General features: G+C 39.0%; 1 protein-coding gene across 12 annotated transcripts in view; it reads left to right on the top strand.

The window, feature by feature from the left end:
* The window catches only part of Slit2 (slit guidance ligand 2), a 337,724-nt gene extending 320,886 nt beyond the window's left edge, over positions 1-16,838 (top strand). For 11 of the 12 annotated variants that reach the window (XM_087583725.1, XM_087583727.1, XM_087583723.1 and 8 more), the window contains 4 exons: positions 6,986-7,140; positions 12,791-13,079; positions 13,300-13,511; positions 14,559-16,071. In XM_087583725.1, coding sequence (XP_087439851.1) covers positions 6,986-7,140; positions 12,791-13,079; positions 13,300-13,511; positions 14,559-14,800 — 898 coding nt within the window. In that variant the 3' untranslated portion in view covers positions 14,801-16,071. 12 annotated transcript variants of the gene reach the window in all.
* The last annotated feature ends 380 nt before the right edge of the window (positions 16,839-17,218 follow it).

Genomic DNA, 17,218 nt, shown 5'->3' with positions numbered 1-17,218 from the left:
GCATTTTCTACTGCAAGCTGCTAGGTTTCCTTGGCTTTACACTGTTTACATTATCCAATTGCATAAGAAGGAGGAGAAGAAGTAGAAGAGATAGAAGGGGAACGGGAAGAGGGAGAAAGGTGGATAAACTGAAATAGAGATGGAGGGAAAGAAGAGCTTCAGTACAGTGGAACAGAAAAGATGGTCTCCCTTGGGGGCAGACAGAATATTTACATCCTTTTTAAGATAAACATTCAGCCATTCTCACGTGTTATCTGGGAAGGCATTTGCATGGGCACTATTACGTTGGACAAATTGTGACATCTCTCTGCATTTCTCCATTTCATCTCTCATCTTCATCACGGATTAAAAGCATTATTGATTTCCCATGCAGTCTTGAAGCTTTAGAAGAACATGTGCAAATGCCACAGTGCTGGACAGTACAGAGGGTAGGGCCCAGTACCTGGTGCTGCTGGTGGATTATGAATTGACCTCATCTCTGGAAGGCAGTGGATAAGAGGCTACCGAAAAGCCCCTGCTTCACTGAGTACAGTTTCCTAATGTCTAGTTCAATGTATTTTATTCAAACAAATCTGCTTCAAACCATTGATCAAAATATGTTATTTAGAAAACTAGTCTAGAAAAATGTATTCTTAAAACCCCTAATACATGGAGTAGACACAAATACCTTTTAATCTCCCTTGGCTTCCTACCCCTTTTATTTAAAAAGAACAGGCAGAGGTACTCTTTAAGAGTAGATGTTATTATCATCATCTCTATGGATGAGTCGTGCCCAGCCTGACAGTCTCAATCTGAGGTGATAAGCTCTTCTTATTGGCTCCTACATTGCTGTGCCATGGCATGGATTTTGTCACCCAATATTTAAATTTCTTAAGGAAAAGCAATAAATTCAATTGTCACCAAAAGAGAGGGAGGGAAAGGGTGGGAAAGAAAAAAAGGAAACAGAAAAAGAATTTTCATCCTTATTAAGCTGTTGGAATATATTCAAATTGGTAGATTGTGCAATATAAAAATGGCATTGTGAATATGTTCTGCAGAGTACAAAAAAAATGGAAGAAAGAAAAGGTGTTCCAGTTTTCTTATAAGTTCCAACGTTTAGAACTGCTTTTATATAGCAAACCTCGCAATTGGAAAATTGCATGATTTTCTTATAACCATTTTAAGTGCAGAAACTCAAATAATACTTAAGTATTATTTGATGAAGGGAGTGAACCTAAAGTACAGATTAAGGGTAATAAATCAAATTTATGTTCCCCCTTGAACGGGGCAAAGTTGGGGGTCCAGTGGCTAGTTTTGTGAGTCCTCCATTATAACTTGCCCTGGGGAGTGGTGGAAGGAGGTTTATCAATACTCATCATGACCCCGAGGGTCATTGCACCTGGGCCTGGAGGGAGGTGACTGTGATGGATTGCAAAATCGATCACAGCTCGGCCCATCTGACAGTGGAAGTGTTGGGCATCCATCGTGCTTTGATGTTAAAAGAATACATAGCTACAACATTCTTAAACAGCCTCACTGCAGCTCATACTGCAAAAGACAGCATGGCGTACCAACATGAATGGTGCCCATTTTCTATCCAGACACAGTCTCTTTTGGTCCTGAGATACAATACCCTCTTGAGAAACAAAGACAGTGAGATCATTAATTGTATAAACCCTTTAAACGGTTCATATCTATTCTCTCTTTGCTGTAAAATTATATAAATAGAATTTGCCTCGGTGATAATTTTTATCGGGCTTTTGTCAGATTAGACATTTATATCATTTAGTGAGAGAAAAATCTTAATATGAATCATACTCATAATTTGAAAATAGGATCCAGATCCAATTTGCAAAAGACATGCTTAAAATGCATTTGTATAACCTCCAGGCTTTCGTTGTCAAATTACATTCTTTTTTGCAATTCAGTAATCTTTATTAGATGTATCAAGTTGTCAAATCTTCATATAAAGTCACTTAAAATGTGAGTGTCCTTGATTCACTTTGGAGAGCTGAGGATAGCAGGTTAACGTGGATGCTTAATTACAAGCATATTGTAGGTAATTTTCATTTAAAAAGTGTTGCTTGATAATCAGAAGCATAGACACTCAAGGCAAGCATCTGTTTTCAGGTCTGCTTAGCCACCAGCTACTTGTGTCACCTTTGGAAATGAGGTGTTCAGCTCTTATGAGTCTTAAGAGAACTATTATAATGTGTGTGATGTTTGTAAATGGTACTCCATTGATAGTATCACTGATAATTGTTGTCCTTCTTATTTATATTTCTCTACTGAAGAAATTATGACACCTACACCCTTCTAGGCTACACACTTCATTCGAAGTTGGACAAGCTAAGCAACATAGACTTTTCAGCATTCTCCTGAATGCTGCCCCTGAATGTTCCAGGTTTCTAAATAACATGTATCTTTAAGAAACTGTCTCTATAGCTTCTCCGCCGTTTGGCTAAGATCAAGTGAAGAGATGGTCTCTAAATATGCCAGAAACCCGTGAGCTCTAACGATCACCTAGTGCTTTAGCTAACAGCAGTCCCTGTTACCTTAAAGATGTCTCATTTATGGATATATAATTTCTGTTTATTGAAGATCCACAATCAGATATTCATGTGGATCTTTGAAAGTATACAGAAATAAATAATATATGACCCCTGCTTTTAAAAGGAGCTTACAATTTAGATTGCATTAACAATGTAAGACTCAGAAACAAATAAGACAGGGGACAAAAGAGAATGATTGGAAAGTAAGCAAATTGAGTTGCTGATGAAACGAACCACCTCTGGCTTGCCAGCTGGCATACTGCGTCTAGCAGCATAAAAAGTTAAAGGTTTCAAGCCACTCGATTTTATGGCACCAAACACTATCTTTAGTAATGACATGCCTGAATTGATTGTCTTAAATCAATATGTGACCAAGTGCCCAATCCTCAGCATGGGCCTTTTCTTTGAAATTTTAAAGAGAAAAAAAAACCGCTTCTCTATTAATATTTATTATCTAATTAAAGCCAATGTTTATAGAACATTCATAAAAACCACCTCAAGCTGCATATGATCTCGGGGTTAGCATCAGTTGATTTTGACCTTGGTTAAGTATATCTATTAATTTTGTTGTGTTTGTCTACACTTTCAAACTTCAATTTTTAACCTTTGGTAGCCTAAATAAGGTACATCTCAAAGAAGCTACATTTTTGTTGATCTTTTAGCATTATCTTACAATCAACATTATAAAATGAGCTAAATTATTTTTTCCTTAGGATTTGAGGCTAGTTTGTTTGGATGGTGCTTTTGTTGAGTATGACGATGAGACTGATATCTGACACTTAACTCAAATGTGCTATGCATGCTTGTAAAATTATTCCTTTATCTGAGAAGGGGAGAATATTTATAGCATTCACCAGAGAGAAACAATGTGCTTTCATAAAATAACTTATAAAATCTTTAATAAAATAACATTTTATTAATTATTTTATTTAATTTAGATTCCAAATGTTGACTCCCCTACATGGTCCCCACCACCACAAGTTCTTCACCCCATCCTCTCTCCCTGTTCGCCTCTGAGAGGGTGTTTCCCCACCCACCCATCCACTTCTGCCTCACCCTGCTAGCATCCCCCTTCCCTGGGCATCCAGTCTCAAAGGGCATCCTTTCCCACTGAGGCCAGACAGGGCAGCCCTCTGCTGCATCTGTAGCAGGAACAGTGGAGCAGCCTGTATGCTCTTTGGTTGGTGGCGTAGCCTCTGGGAGCTCTGAGTGGTCCAGGTTGGTTGAAGCTGCTGTTCTTACTATGGGGTTGCCATCCCCCTCAGCTCCTTTAGAATTCATAACTCAAATATTCATGCACAGACTTACACGTAGGAAAAGCAATCATGTACATAAATGTCTAAAAAGTTTCAATAGAATATATTACATCATTACCTCCCTTCCCTTTCCTCACTCCAATCCCTCCGATGTAGGAGTAGTTCTTTGCTGTCTTTCAAATTCATGTCCACTATTTCTTTAATTGCTGATATATTTTTCATTCATAAATATAGAAGTACATCAAAATCAGAGTGGAAAATATTTCTTGAGTGTGTGGGGGGCTGTGTGTGGTGTGTGTGGTGTGTGTGGTGTGTGTGTGTGTGTGTGTGTGTGTGTGTGTGTGTGTGTGTGATTTCAGCTGACTGTTGGTACTGTATAGCTAATTGTGAAGTTATTCCCTGAGGAAGGTTTTTATCTCTTGCTCATTCTTCAGTTGCCTACAGTTATGATCCTGTAAAATTGCCTCCATTCATATTAGCATAGCTATTAGTATAGTCCTTGTTTAGATCGTGGTCTTTAGAGGCACCATGTTGTTTAGATTTCATGAGTGTAACTTCTCTATTATATCTAGGAAACACAAATACAAACTGTTTCCCTGGCTTGTAATCTCTCTGCCCGCTCCTCTTCAGTGTTCTCTGGGTCTGAGGTACAATGTTATAGGTGGATCAGTTGTTGCTAGGCACAAGAGCATGTCCCTTTACCAATGAGTTGTAGCTTTCTGTAACGGCCTACCTTGTGCAAAGAGAATTTTTTTATGATACACCTGAGTGTATAAGGATAAGTATTTAGAATGTACTTAGGGATCATACTAGTGTAGGAAAGTAGTCGTAAATTCTCCTCTTAGATCTGTCATTAGTCCTGGGTACTTTGATATGTTTCCTAGTAAGTATTATTTCCCTCTTGTTAAAAGGATCTGAAGTACAATTACAGAACTGTTGGTTACCACTAAAATGCATCACTCCCTATTGTACCCTTAGGGTAACAGTGGCATGCTAGCTGTTGCAGCAATTCATAGGCCTTAGGACCTCTGAGTCCTGTGTCCAAAAGGCATGGTGGAAGTTCACATTAAAGCACATTATATTGTGAGACTTGATTTAGGCAGTAGATCATTACCTTTGCTGATTTTAATATTGCTAAATGTTGAAATGATTAAAGGTGTAGAAGACAATATTATTTGGCATGTCTAACTTATATTTATTTTATTTCCTGTGAACGTGTTTCTGTGTGCACATAGCAGGAGGTCAGAGAGAAACTTTCATAAGTTAGCTCTCAGCTTCTTGGGATCAAATTCAGGTCATAAGGCTTGGGAAAAAGTATTTTCACCCATTTATTTATCTTTCAACCCATATATTTTATTTCTTAAATGATATATGAAACAAACTATCAAAGATCTTTGCATATGAGAATTCTATCTTATGTGGTGTGTGTGTGTGTGTGTGTGTGTGTGTGTGTGTGTCTGTATCTATGTGTGATATGTGTGGGTTTTGCAACTGTGTACTCATGTGTGTGCTTCTGTGCTTATGTAAGCTAAATATTAAAGCCAACTATCTTTCAGCACTGCTCTTTGAACCTCTCAGTGAACCGTCCATAGCTCACTGATTCACCTAGGCCATTTAGCCAGCATACCCTAAAGGTCCCACTGTGATCATTCTTTCAGCACTGAGGTTACAGGGGCATGTCGTTCTTATGTAAGTGCTGGGGATTTGAATTCATGTCATTGCACTGGCAAACAACAGGCACTTGGCCCATGGAGCAGTCCCCACAGCCACAGACATGGGAACTTTTAGCCACTATACCAAGAATTTAAAACATTTTCATATTTCTGCAGAACATTTAAGCTGTCCTCAAATCAAGAGGAATTTTTTTTATCCACAGTAGAATATGATTAGATTTAGTGGTGAAAACATGCAGAAATTCTAGTGCATTTTCTGTTAGTTTCCAGGCTTGACTTCCTTGCAAAATTTAAATAATAGTACCAGAAAATTGAACAATCATTTTTTAGCCATTGTTATCCATTCATGTTGACAAATGATGTCTCTATGCACTCCCACATATGTCCATGTCTCAACCTTTTCTCAACCATTTTAGAGAGTTTCCAGTATGTTGGGTCTTTAACGGTCGCTGTTCATTTTTTTAAAACACACTTTCTATTATGACATCTCTTGTCTACGTACTGAGATGTGAGAGTGTTCCTACCATACCAGTGAGCATGTGTCCTGCTAACGTTTTAGCCCAGGATAACACCCAAGCTAAGTATAGTGTAAACACAATGAAAAACTATTGACAAATTGCACCAAATGTCATCTTATGTCTCAATTTTCATTGCCTATTAACATCCATTCCTTTCTTTAGAAGGAAAACATGATAACTTGTGTGTGTGTGTGTGTGTGTGTGTGTGTGTGTGTGTGTGTGTGTTAACAAGGACAAAAAGTCACAAATCTCAAAGAGCAAAGCAGTGTACATGAGAAATTGGAGTGTAGAAATGGAAGAAAGATATGGCTGTAATTATATTACAATCTCAAAAATTATTTTTAAAAGAATGAGAAAAACACTGTCATGTTTCAATGTTTTGTTTATTTTTATTTATTTTATTTATTTATTAACATTTTATTCAACTATTAACACCAGCTCTCTCAATTGAACAAAGATTTCTTCACAATAATTTGACTCAAGAGGCATCCCTCAGAAAACATACAAGAAGTGAAAGTATATTTTCAATTTATCAAATTTGAAAAAGTACAGAGATCCTATCAAGTTGTTTTGTCCACATGCTTGGTACTAACCGACTGTATCACACTGCAGAAGCCAGCAATCCTGTAGAGTCTCTGGAGGGGGTGAAGGTTTCTTTTTAATAGCATCTGGAGTTATAGACTGTCTCTTAGTAAATAGAACTTTTATGTCCTATAAAAATAAAACACATAAGTTAACATTTGTAATTTCAATAAACGGAGCCAATGTGGCTGGGTAATGAGTGTGCTCAGTTCCAGTTCTCTTTGTTTTCTATGGGAAAACAGTTTTATTTTTTATCTAGATACTGAGAAATTAAAATTAATTGTATTTCCTTCAGAATATCCTTTAAAAGTCAATTTCCTTAATCTCAACTATGGATATATTTTCTGAAGCTGGGTTTATTGAAGTTTGTATTTTAACGATGTTTCAAGTAAAGATGTTTCTTTTTCCTTCCCCTTCCAATGCAGTGTGGAGACAATCAATGATGGAAACTTCCACATTGTAGAGCTACTGACCCTGGATTCGAGTCTTTCCCTCTCTGTGGATGGAGGAAGCCCTAAAATCATCACCAATTTGTCAAAACAATCTACTCTGAATTTCGACTCTCCACTTTACGTAGGAGGTGAACTTGCCTTCCAACTCTGTGCTTCTCATTATAGATCAGATCTAAAGTTACTTGTGTTTCATGCCATGTTCGTTAACACTGATCTGTCACTGTAATTGGCCAACAAGCATAAAACAGAAAGAGATGAATTGTCTGTTAAGGGCCTATTTGATCAGCCGGTTCTGGGTCCAATTCAATGTATCATTGGGTCAATGAAGGACATTAGTTCTTGATCTATGAAATGCTAGCTAGGTAATTTTTATATACTGTCATTAATTGTATATCTGTCTGCCTACTGAAGCCAGAAAATTGGTTAGTGATCAGGTTGGAAGATAATAAAATAAGACTGAGGAAACACCTCCGTGTATAAATGCTTAAGAATCTGAGATAAATACCCATAACCCATGTAAATGGTAGGCACTGTGGTACACTTGCAGTCTCAGCGCTGAGGACATTCACAAACACATCCCTAGAGCCAGTGACCCTTGGGGATCTGTTTGTCTACCTAGCCTACTCTGTGATATCTAGGAAAATAAGAAAACCTGTTTCAAAAGAAAACTTGCAGGTATTCTCAAAAAGGGCACCAGAAGTTGTTTTCTAGCCTCTATGCACACACATGCACATGTGTGTTCATGTACCTGAATACATGCACACACATACACAATGATTAATCAAGTATGGTGCAAAGTAGGGAGGAGTCTGCAATCCAGTTCTCTTAAGGAGGCAAACCATATCAGCTCAGCCCAGTGTTGCCATACTGGTATTTCTGATTCAAATATACCAATGTTTATGATCTACTATAGCCTGAGAACCAACTTCAAAGATGAGTAATGTCACAAAGCTGAAAAATAAATGTCCCTGCTGGCCCCAGAGACATGAAGAATGCAGGCTCATATCTAAATCACTGATGTGTCCTTACAATTAAATTATTGCAGATTGACTATCTCAGCAGAAAGGTTCACCTTGTGGCTTCACTGGAATCACAAGTATAAATATTATGAGACTCTTGTAATTAGATCTTTGAAAACTTCTACACTGTGTGTTCTGAGTATTCATCCATCTCTCCTTCTGCCTCTCCCAAATTCACCCTTTCCTAGCTACCTGTGTGGATTTCCAAACTAAATCTGTGTCCTTTTGTTTTCAATATGTTTTTCGTTTATTGGCAAAGTTCACATCGTGAACTCCCTGCACCCCCACTTCCCAGTCCTCCCAGATGCCCACCTACCCACCCTTGGGTCCTTTTTGTTTTGTTGCTTGCTTTTTCTTTTCCTTCTGTGTCTTTACAAACAAAAACAAAGGAAAACAACCAAAGCAGCAACAAAAACAAGACCCGCTGTGCTGCCTACAACACAAATGTGTGGCCTTCATGTGTGGCCTTCTACCAGAGCTGCTCAACTTCCCTCTCCCAGTTGCTAATTGTCAAGAGTGCCTAGGCTTTGGGTGAGGCTTTGTACCACCTTCCCTCTCCACTCTGGGGTTGGCTCTGGTTTAAGCTTCTATTTTCATCTATTCTCCAGTTAACAGAGTTGCCTTGTAGTGCCAGTCCTGAGTGTCAGTGGTATACAGGGATGAGTTGTATTGGTTAAGCATTTTATATAGCTAACATGGTGCTTCCTTTTTTCCAATAATGTTTATATATATATATATATATATATATATATATATATATATATATATGGCACTGCTTTTAGCAGCTTAACCTTTTATCTTCAGAGAAAATTGAAGTAAAACAGGAAGGTAAACATTATTTTCTCTATTTCAAAGTCCCAAACAGACAATCTCAAGAAGTTTATAAAGCTTTTCCAAGTACGGAAACCTAAATTATGGAAGGTATGTTGTCTAAGTCCAGAGTTTTCCCCTCCAAAGCTACCTACATTGCCATTTCACTTTTTAACAAATATCAGAAAGCAAAATGGCTTAAGCAATGCGCCATTACTTTACTTCTGGATTTGTCCTTGACTTGCATTATGGTGCTTTTATTTGAAAATATTTCAATCGATCTTTTAAGACCCTTTTATAATAGGATACTCAGTTTAAATAGCCAGATGAAATCATTTAAGATGGAGCATTATGTTTAAAAGGGAAAAACATTTAAACTCCCAGATCAAAAGTACTAATCCTTCTGAGGCTAGAGGTTTTGGAAGAATCCAGAAGCATCTCTGAATATTCAACCCTATAGGAAACCATCCCCATCTCAGCCATAACTCCAGCCTAATACACTGAACCCAGTTGCCTTCCTTCCCAGATTGTGGTCTCTGGGGTGGTTGAGATTTTTTTAAAATACAAGGAGCCGGGAAGACCACAGCCTGACTGTCACATGCAAAGACAATGGGAACTGAGTCAACAAAAGCGAAGCAAGGTTAAGCCTAGTTAAAACCAGAGCTGTTCCAAGGAGAGCTGAGCTAGACATCCTGGACCTTGGCTCATGACAGAAACATTGTCTGGAAAAATACAAACTGGTGGTGCAGCTATATGTGCTCTTGGATTATTGACTAGTCATCAAATTGTTTTTATGTAACATAAACCAGAAAAAAAATGACATGGTTTTCCATATAACAATTCAACCAAAACACTTATGGCTTAACCATCAGAGGGAAGTAAGACACAGATATAGATGTCTAGGCACATTTTACAAAATGTGCCACCTTTCAGCAAAAATTCTAGTGATACTCTACCCATTACACTCATTTCAAAACATAGACAGTAAAGGCTTTTTAAAAGAAAAAAATCACTTACTAAGTTCTTTACTGAGAGAGGGGTAGATTAATTTACTTCCAACTAAAGTCCAGGAAAATCATAAAAAACGAAAGCATAGATTACCATATATGGCAAGGCAATATTCATTTGTACTCTAAGCACTCAGGAGACTGAAGCAATGGTATTTATGATTCCAGGACATCCTTGTGTGTGCAGTAAATTAGTGTCTTAAAAAAATACAGATCTGCTTCTGCTTATCAGCTAAGAAGTAGCACTTGAACCAAATATATAAAGGTCTGACCCAGAATAGTTCTTGGTTATTGGGATAATTCAGGCTAGAACATGTGTAAGGAAGTGATTGTATCAATCCCTAGGTCCAAAAATTAATCAAGAAAAGGCCTTAATTTTACGTGCTCTTGAAAGTTGAGTCTGTGCATGGTATGTAGCTCTGATATTTTATACAGGTTTTTACCATCAAAACTGCATCCTCTGTAGTTGTAAGCTTTGGGTCTAAATGACATTAAATCTACTCCTTGCTTCTCACTGCTGAGGGACTTTGCCAGTCTCAATTTAGTTTCAATGTGTGCTCATATAAACATTGTACCTCCACCAAAATGAGCTATTAAAATAGCTTTGGAAGAAGTTCTTTTTAACTGTTTTAAGAGATGACCCAAAATGAAGGTCTTTAAATTCCACATGTTTATGATGAATGAACATGATTTAGAGAGACTTAGACTTACTCCACAGGAAATTCTTTCCTGTCTCTGGTAGTCCACTGGAAATGGTCAATTGTGTGCCTTGATCTTGGTGTAGTAACATGTTCTCCGAGGCCAGACATATGCCAAGTGAAATGCCTTTGCTGATAAAACTTTCAAATTAAAGGCAAACAATCTGATATGTCTTAGAGTGACCAAGGGGTCTCCTGCATCAGAATCACCTGTGTTACATGTTGGTGTTTAGAATTCTACACTTGTCTACTTCCACATAGGATCAGGTTTTCAGGATGGGGAGAGAGACAGGAAACTGTTCTTTTATCGTCCATTTTTGATAGGACTTATGTATGAGAAGTTGATAAGCAACTAACCTGGTCTTATTTTCTCGGAAGAGATAAGGCAAGTAAGACCCAGAGCAGGAACATGACTGGCCAGGATATACTCTGTTAGTAACTTTTCTCATTGTAGTAATAATAAACAGACAAATAAACAGCCCTGAGGGAGAAAGGGTCTGTTCTATCTTACGGTTTGAGAGCACAGTCTGTCTTAGCAGGGAAGTGGTAAAGGCCTTAGTCAGCTGCTCACATTGTAGCTGTGAGTATGCAGAGGGATGCATTTAGCCTAAGATCCAAGCCCAGGGTACTAGAACACCCACATTCCATTCATGATGTGTTTCTTGTTGTATTAAACCATTTGGAATGTACACTGAGGTGTGTTCACCTGTGAAGGATTATTTAGCCTCTGGGCATGAGTGTGTGGAATTATGTTGACTAAGTCAATTGACATGGGAAGACCCATTGTAGTAAAAGTGGCACTATTCCCTGGATGGGGATCCAGGACTCTACCATGGATAAAGTGGGTGGGCAGAGCACTAGCTTTTCTCCCTCTCAGCTTTCTGATTGTGTGTGTAAAGTAACCAACTGCTTCAACTTGCTGTGCTCTTAACTTTGGTGCCGTGATGAATACTCTTGAACCGGAGGCTGAAATAACCCTTTCTCCCTTGACTTCCTTTTGTCAAGGTATTTTACAACAGTGTCAGGAAAAGAAAATCAGATCCACAGTAATTCTAAAACATTGCAACTTGATAAGGAAGTTTAACCATGAAACACTCTACTAGTGTTAGAGACTTGACCTCTAGACTGGTGACCTTGTATGCCTACATGCCTGATGTGGAGCCTGTTAAGACTCAACTGGGGCTCTTTGCCTAGGAAGGAAATAGTGGCACTAAGCAAGGGCCATAGAAGGCAGTGTTCTTCTAGAAAATGAAGCCCAGCCTATAACCAGTGAAGAGTGCCCAGCCTGTAAGCCCAAGCTCTGAGAGTTAACATAATTGAAACATGAGCACTGGGTGGTTGGCGGGGGTGTAAGTTGTTGTTTCAAAGGCTTCTAACGCCTTGCCTTCTCCTCACCCAATGTCCTATAAGGTCTTCTGTGTAAAGTGCTGTCAGGGAACTATTTCAGGGTCTGGATCAGGCCATGGAAAGATTCCTTAGCTTTGCCAAAATAGCAGTTACCAGATAATAATAGTCACTTCTGAATACATATGCCCCAAGATTGCAAATACTGTTTGTGATGAAATGTATTCTGTATTTTTCTAATTTTCTAACATGAAAGCTTCAATATAAGTAGCAAGAAAAAACCATGGTAGGAATGAAGTGCTATCCTGATAAGAAACAAAAAATGAACTTAAGGTGATTGCTAAGTTAGAATTTGGCAAGGAGGCAGTGGGTTACTTGAGCTTCTGTTCTCACTCTCAGAGTTTTGGACTGATCCTGGGCTCCAGCACTAAGCAGGTTACACAGTCAGGAAAATGCTGACTTGGGTGACATGGGACCTATAACTCAAGTTCTTTAGGATCTGTCCTTCAATTTAACAATGTTAATTGAAAAATGTGGCTTCCCAGTGTTCATGGTATCTGGTACAGACCCATAGGGAAAGAAACAATAATGTTGACCTCTAGTTTTTACTTTGAGTAAACCTTCTGGAAGATTATATATTCATATATATTACATATATTAATGTTTTCTTTGAAACAAGTTTATACATTAAAAACTGACCACCAATAAACAAGGGTTTTTTTCCAGTTAAAAGTTACAATAACCTACTGCATCAAAACAAGATGCCTAAGTCTTCTCTACCTCATCTGAGCACATACAGCCCAATTTAAGAGAGATGGGCTGACGAATCTCAATATTTGTCAGCAGCAAGTGACTGAGGAGTACACAGAGTCTCTGAACTGACATGCTGTTTCTTCCTAGGTATGCCTGGGAAAAATAACGTGGCTTCGCTGCGCCAGGCCCCTGGGCAGAACGGCACCAGCTTCCATGGCTGTATCCGGAACCTTTACATTAACAGTGAACTGCAGGACTTCCGGAAAGTGCCTATGCAAACCGGAATTCTGCCTGGCTGTGAACCATGCCACAAGAAAGTGTGTGCCCATGGCACATGCCAGCCCAGCAGCCAATCAGGCTTCACCTGTGAATGTGAGGAAGGGTGGATGGGGCCCCTCTGTGACCAGAGAACCAATGATCCCTGTCTCGGAAACAAGTGAGTTCCAGTTGCGCCGTACTGGGTACATATGCTAAATTCTCAAAGTATCATCTCAGAGAAGAAGGCAGGCAGGCGTTTGGCGGGATGGGAGGTGGAGGAGAAATCAACAAAACTACATATTGTTCTCTGTATGCAGACGTGCGTTTGCCTAACCTCCATACTGTCTGACATCTTCTATCAACGATGTTTACATTCCTCTGTTTCTCCTTCCCTGAAGATGTGTACATGGGACCTGCTTGCCCATCAACGCCTTCTCCTACAGCTGCAAGTGCCTGGAGGGCCACGGCGGGGTCCTCTGTGATGAAGAAGAAGATCTGTTTAACCCCTGCCAGGTGATCAAGTGCAAGCACGGGAAGTGCAGGCTCTCTGGGCTCGGGCAGCCCTATTGTGAATGCAGCAGTGGATTCACCGGGGACAGCTGTGACAGAGGTAAGCTAGGCACAGAGGAGAGGGCCAGCTTATCCCTAGTGAAAAAGAGAGTGCAGAGCATTGAAACACTTGACTTTGTGTGGCTTGTAGCTACTACTGATGATTTTCCAGTCTTGTGCAAAAACTGAGGTGCAAGGCATTAAAGGCCCATGGTAAGGTTTTTCGTGGCCATCAGACATCTCATCACAACTTGATTTGCTGTGGGAACGTCTCCTTTTCCTTTTTTCAGAGAACAGCTACCCAGCTCACCTTAAGCCTCCATCTGGTCCCTTGACCCGCATGTATTATTAATCTAACGTTGGGCATAGAGAGACTATGGAGGTGGTAAATCTGCTCGTGGTTGAGTACAAAATCATCTTTGGTCTTAGAATGGACTGATTTATCACAGTAAACGATGCAGGTGAGAGGGATGGAAACAGGCTGAGTTTTCAGACCACCTCTCCTTGCTTTGTTTCCAAGATGAGAACTTGCCTGGCCTCCAGCTGGCACTGACTTTGGAGCATCAGACAAATAAGATGAACGTGGCTGCGGAAGCTTTTAACAGATGTCTCCTTTTTTGAACTACTTCATGCTAGCATAATTTATGAAGTTAGTGGAATGTTACTTGTATTAAGTAACATATTGGATAATATTAAATTCTAGGTCTAATAAATTAAATTGCATTCTCTCTGAAACTGCTCCCCATGGTAAACAAAACCAGCTGTTAGTCCTGTAAAAACCAGAAGATGTGTATTATTCCTCCTTTTTTGTAATAAAGGGGAAGATTTAGGAATCCAATTTTCTTGTCAGAACAAACATGTTGTATTTATTGTCTACATATATAGCATTCACTCTGGTGGAAATAGGGACCTAAAAGATACATTTTTCAAGGAAGAGTGGGTCATGCCATCGGCCCATAATATGGACCACAAGCATAACAAGAAAAATAGCAAGTTACAAACTGGAAGGACAGCGACCACCAAATAGAGCTCTTGACTTTCAGTTACTCTACCCAACTTGCAGTGTCTATCCTTAAAACTGCTCTTATGTCCTTGTTCTTTTTTTTAGAAATTTCTTGTCGAGGGGAACGGATAAGGGATTATTACCAAAAGCAGCAGGGTTACGCTGCCTGTCAAACGACTAAGAAAGTATCTCGCTTGGAGTGCAGAGGCGGGTGTGCTGGGGGGCAGTGCTGTGGACCTCTGAGAAGCAAGAGGCGGAAATACTCTTTCGAATGCACAGATGGATCTTCATTTGTGGACGAGGTCGAGAAGGTGGTGAAGTGCGGCTGCACGAGATGTGCCTCCTAAGTGCAGCTCGAGAAGCTTCTGTCTTTGGCGAAGGTTGTACACTTCTTGACCATGTTGGACTAATTCATGCTTCATAATGGAAATATTTGAAATATATTGTAAAATACAGAACAGACTTATTTTTATTATGATAATAAAGACTTGTCTGCATTTGGAAAAAAAATAAAATAAAAGACACGCTTGTACTAAAGCTTCCCCTACACTGGAGATGTGTGAAGAAAAGCCACACTTGGAGGCATTAGTGCAGCTGTGGGGACCATTGCAACATGGAGCCATCTTTGAAACATGCTAATACTATCAGAAGCACATATACAAGAGCCTGGCATGGGACTATATGCTCATATGCGATTGCCAAGAGTGTAAAACCCATGACCCCCTTCATATCAGTTCACAAGGACACATCGAGCACAAGTGTGTGAATGAGACTGTGAGGTAGATGAATGGAAATCCAGAATCTGTAGATAGATCCAAGGGATGAGATATATTTTGTGTAAGATCTAAAGAGTCCTGACATCTGGGTTTCATTCCGAGAGAAATGGGTGTGGAGTGCTGCGATGTATTTTATTGTCTTTGGCAAGGACAGCACATAAGCAGAAACAGCACACCAAGGTGTTTAGCTACCAGTTTCCAGTATTAAATTTTTGTAATATAAATGACAAAGGAGATGATAAAGAACCAATAGATTATTGATAAATAAAAAATTAGTAATAATATGAATTTTTGTTTCTATGAGTTCTAAATAGCCCTATACAGTATTCATTTTCAATGAGGAATATTTATTGTATTAAAGTGCATTTTACTTAACGGTTTAGATCATCATTTTGGACTATTTCTCGATGCTTTAATATATATTAATTTATAATTATCCTGATATTTTTGTACATTTTCAAACTTTAAAAAAAATCAGGATTTTTTTTTTGGCAATAGTACTAACATAGGATGCTATTTTGTTATCTCGGGATAACTATATGTTGTTCTGTTGGCTGACCTTGACATCTGACCACCGATGTCACGGAACTGTGGCCTCCTTCAGGACACTTGCAGAACGCTTGCAAAGTCTCAGAGTAGAAACAGCAAGTGTATCCATCTGCCACACGTCCTCACAGGAAGAATGAACTTATCTGTAGCAGTGCCCAGTAAGAAGTAGATGTTTGACAAATTAATTAATACAACATTTCCCTGTCATGCCTTGGGGGAGGGTGGGAGAAGAAAGACTGTTATGTCAAAAATTGTAATTTCTCTCCAAACAATAAAACTCCTTTATTACCTTACCGCTCCCACGTTAACCTGTTTGCTGCTAAATTCCAATGTAGAGTTGGTAATGACATAGTGGACTGTGCTCTTCTTTCATTAAAATCCCAGGGTCCCCTGTGAAGAAGCAGATGTTTCTTTAAAAAGGAAAAACACCTTTAACAATGAAAATTAGATGTACGTGTATAATTCGGTCTGCTTTGTCTTTCTCCAGACGAATATCAGTTACACTGCTGTTTGTAAATTAAACGATGTCTACTTCATTAACAGTATGGCCGCCTTCTTAGCAACTGCAGGTGTCCCTTTATGAACTTGAAACTGATATGAAATGAGCAGCAAAGGCAACTTATGCCTTTATGTTACCAGAAACTGCACTGAAATTAATATATTGTCACATCTAGAGGACTCACAAAAGAGATAGATAGAATAACGTATTCTTTGCTAGGATAAATCCATATTACATAAAATTATCCCACTAAAAAAGAAGAAGATGAAATAGAGCTAACACAGAGAATCTTCTTTGAGTCTCACTGCCTTAGCTGGAACTTGCTTGCAATCCAGAACTGGCAACATTCAGATCAAGGAAGTGCCATCGGACAGAGTATTAATACTTGGCTTCCACTATATGAGTGATTGTTCTTTTTTTAATAAGACAATTGTGCATACACACATACTCATACACCGATATACACACTACCTACCAGGTAGGAACGTCCAATCATTTATTCATTCTTGTTTAAAATTGCTTCAGTTGTGTGATATGAATATTAAATAACCTTGATAAAACGTCTTTGTGTTCCTATGGGTTGCTTCTTAAATAGAGGTAGTGAATCCTTCCTTAAGCAAAGACTCACCTGCAAATATACCAAGATTTCTCCTTGATATCCCTGATAAACACTAATGTTAATGGCTAGTGTCTGTGCATTGTTTTTTGCCCAGCAAGAGCAGGCTAGAAGTTTTATAGATGAACTCTCCAAGCTCTATAATGGTTGGACTTCCTGTGTCTCCTAGTTTAGTCAGGCATACAAGGCTGGATATCAAAAGAGCTGGACTTAGTACTAAGCAGTTTATAGCACTGTGTTTGCTGATGATATAGACAGCCGTATAGTCACAAACTGACTCTACGTGGCGATGACTAAGCCTTGAAACCTTATTTTCAGGGCTATC

This window comes from Rattus norvegicus, chromosome 14, assembly GCF_021556685.1.
Source record: "Rattus norvegicus strain SHRSP/BbbUtx chromosome 14, alternate assembly SHRSP_T2T, whole genome shotgun sequence".
NCBI lineage: Eukaryota > Metazoa > Chordata > Mammalia > Rodentia > Muridae > Rattus > Rattus norvegicus.
The sequence above is the reverse complement of the archived record's forward strand: the minus strand, read 5'-3'. Positions and strand labels throughout refer to the sequence as shown.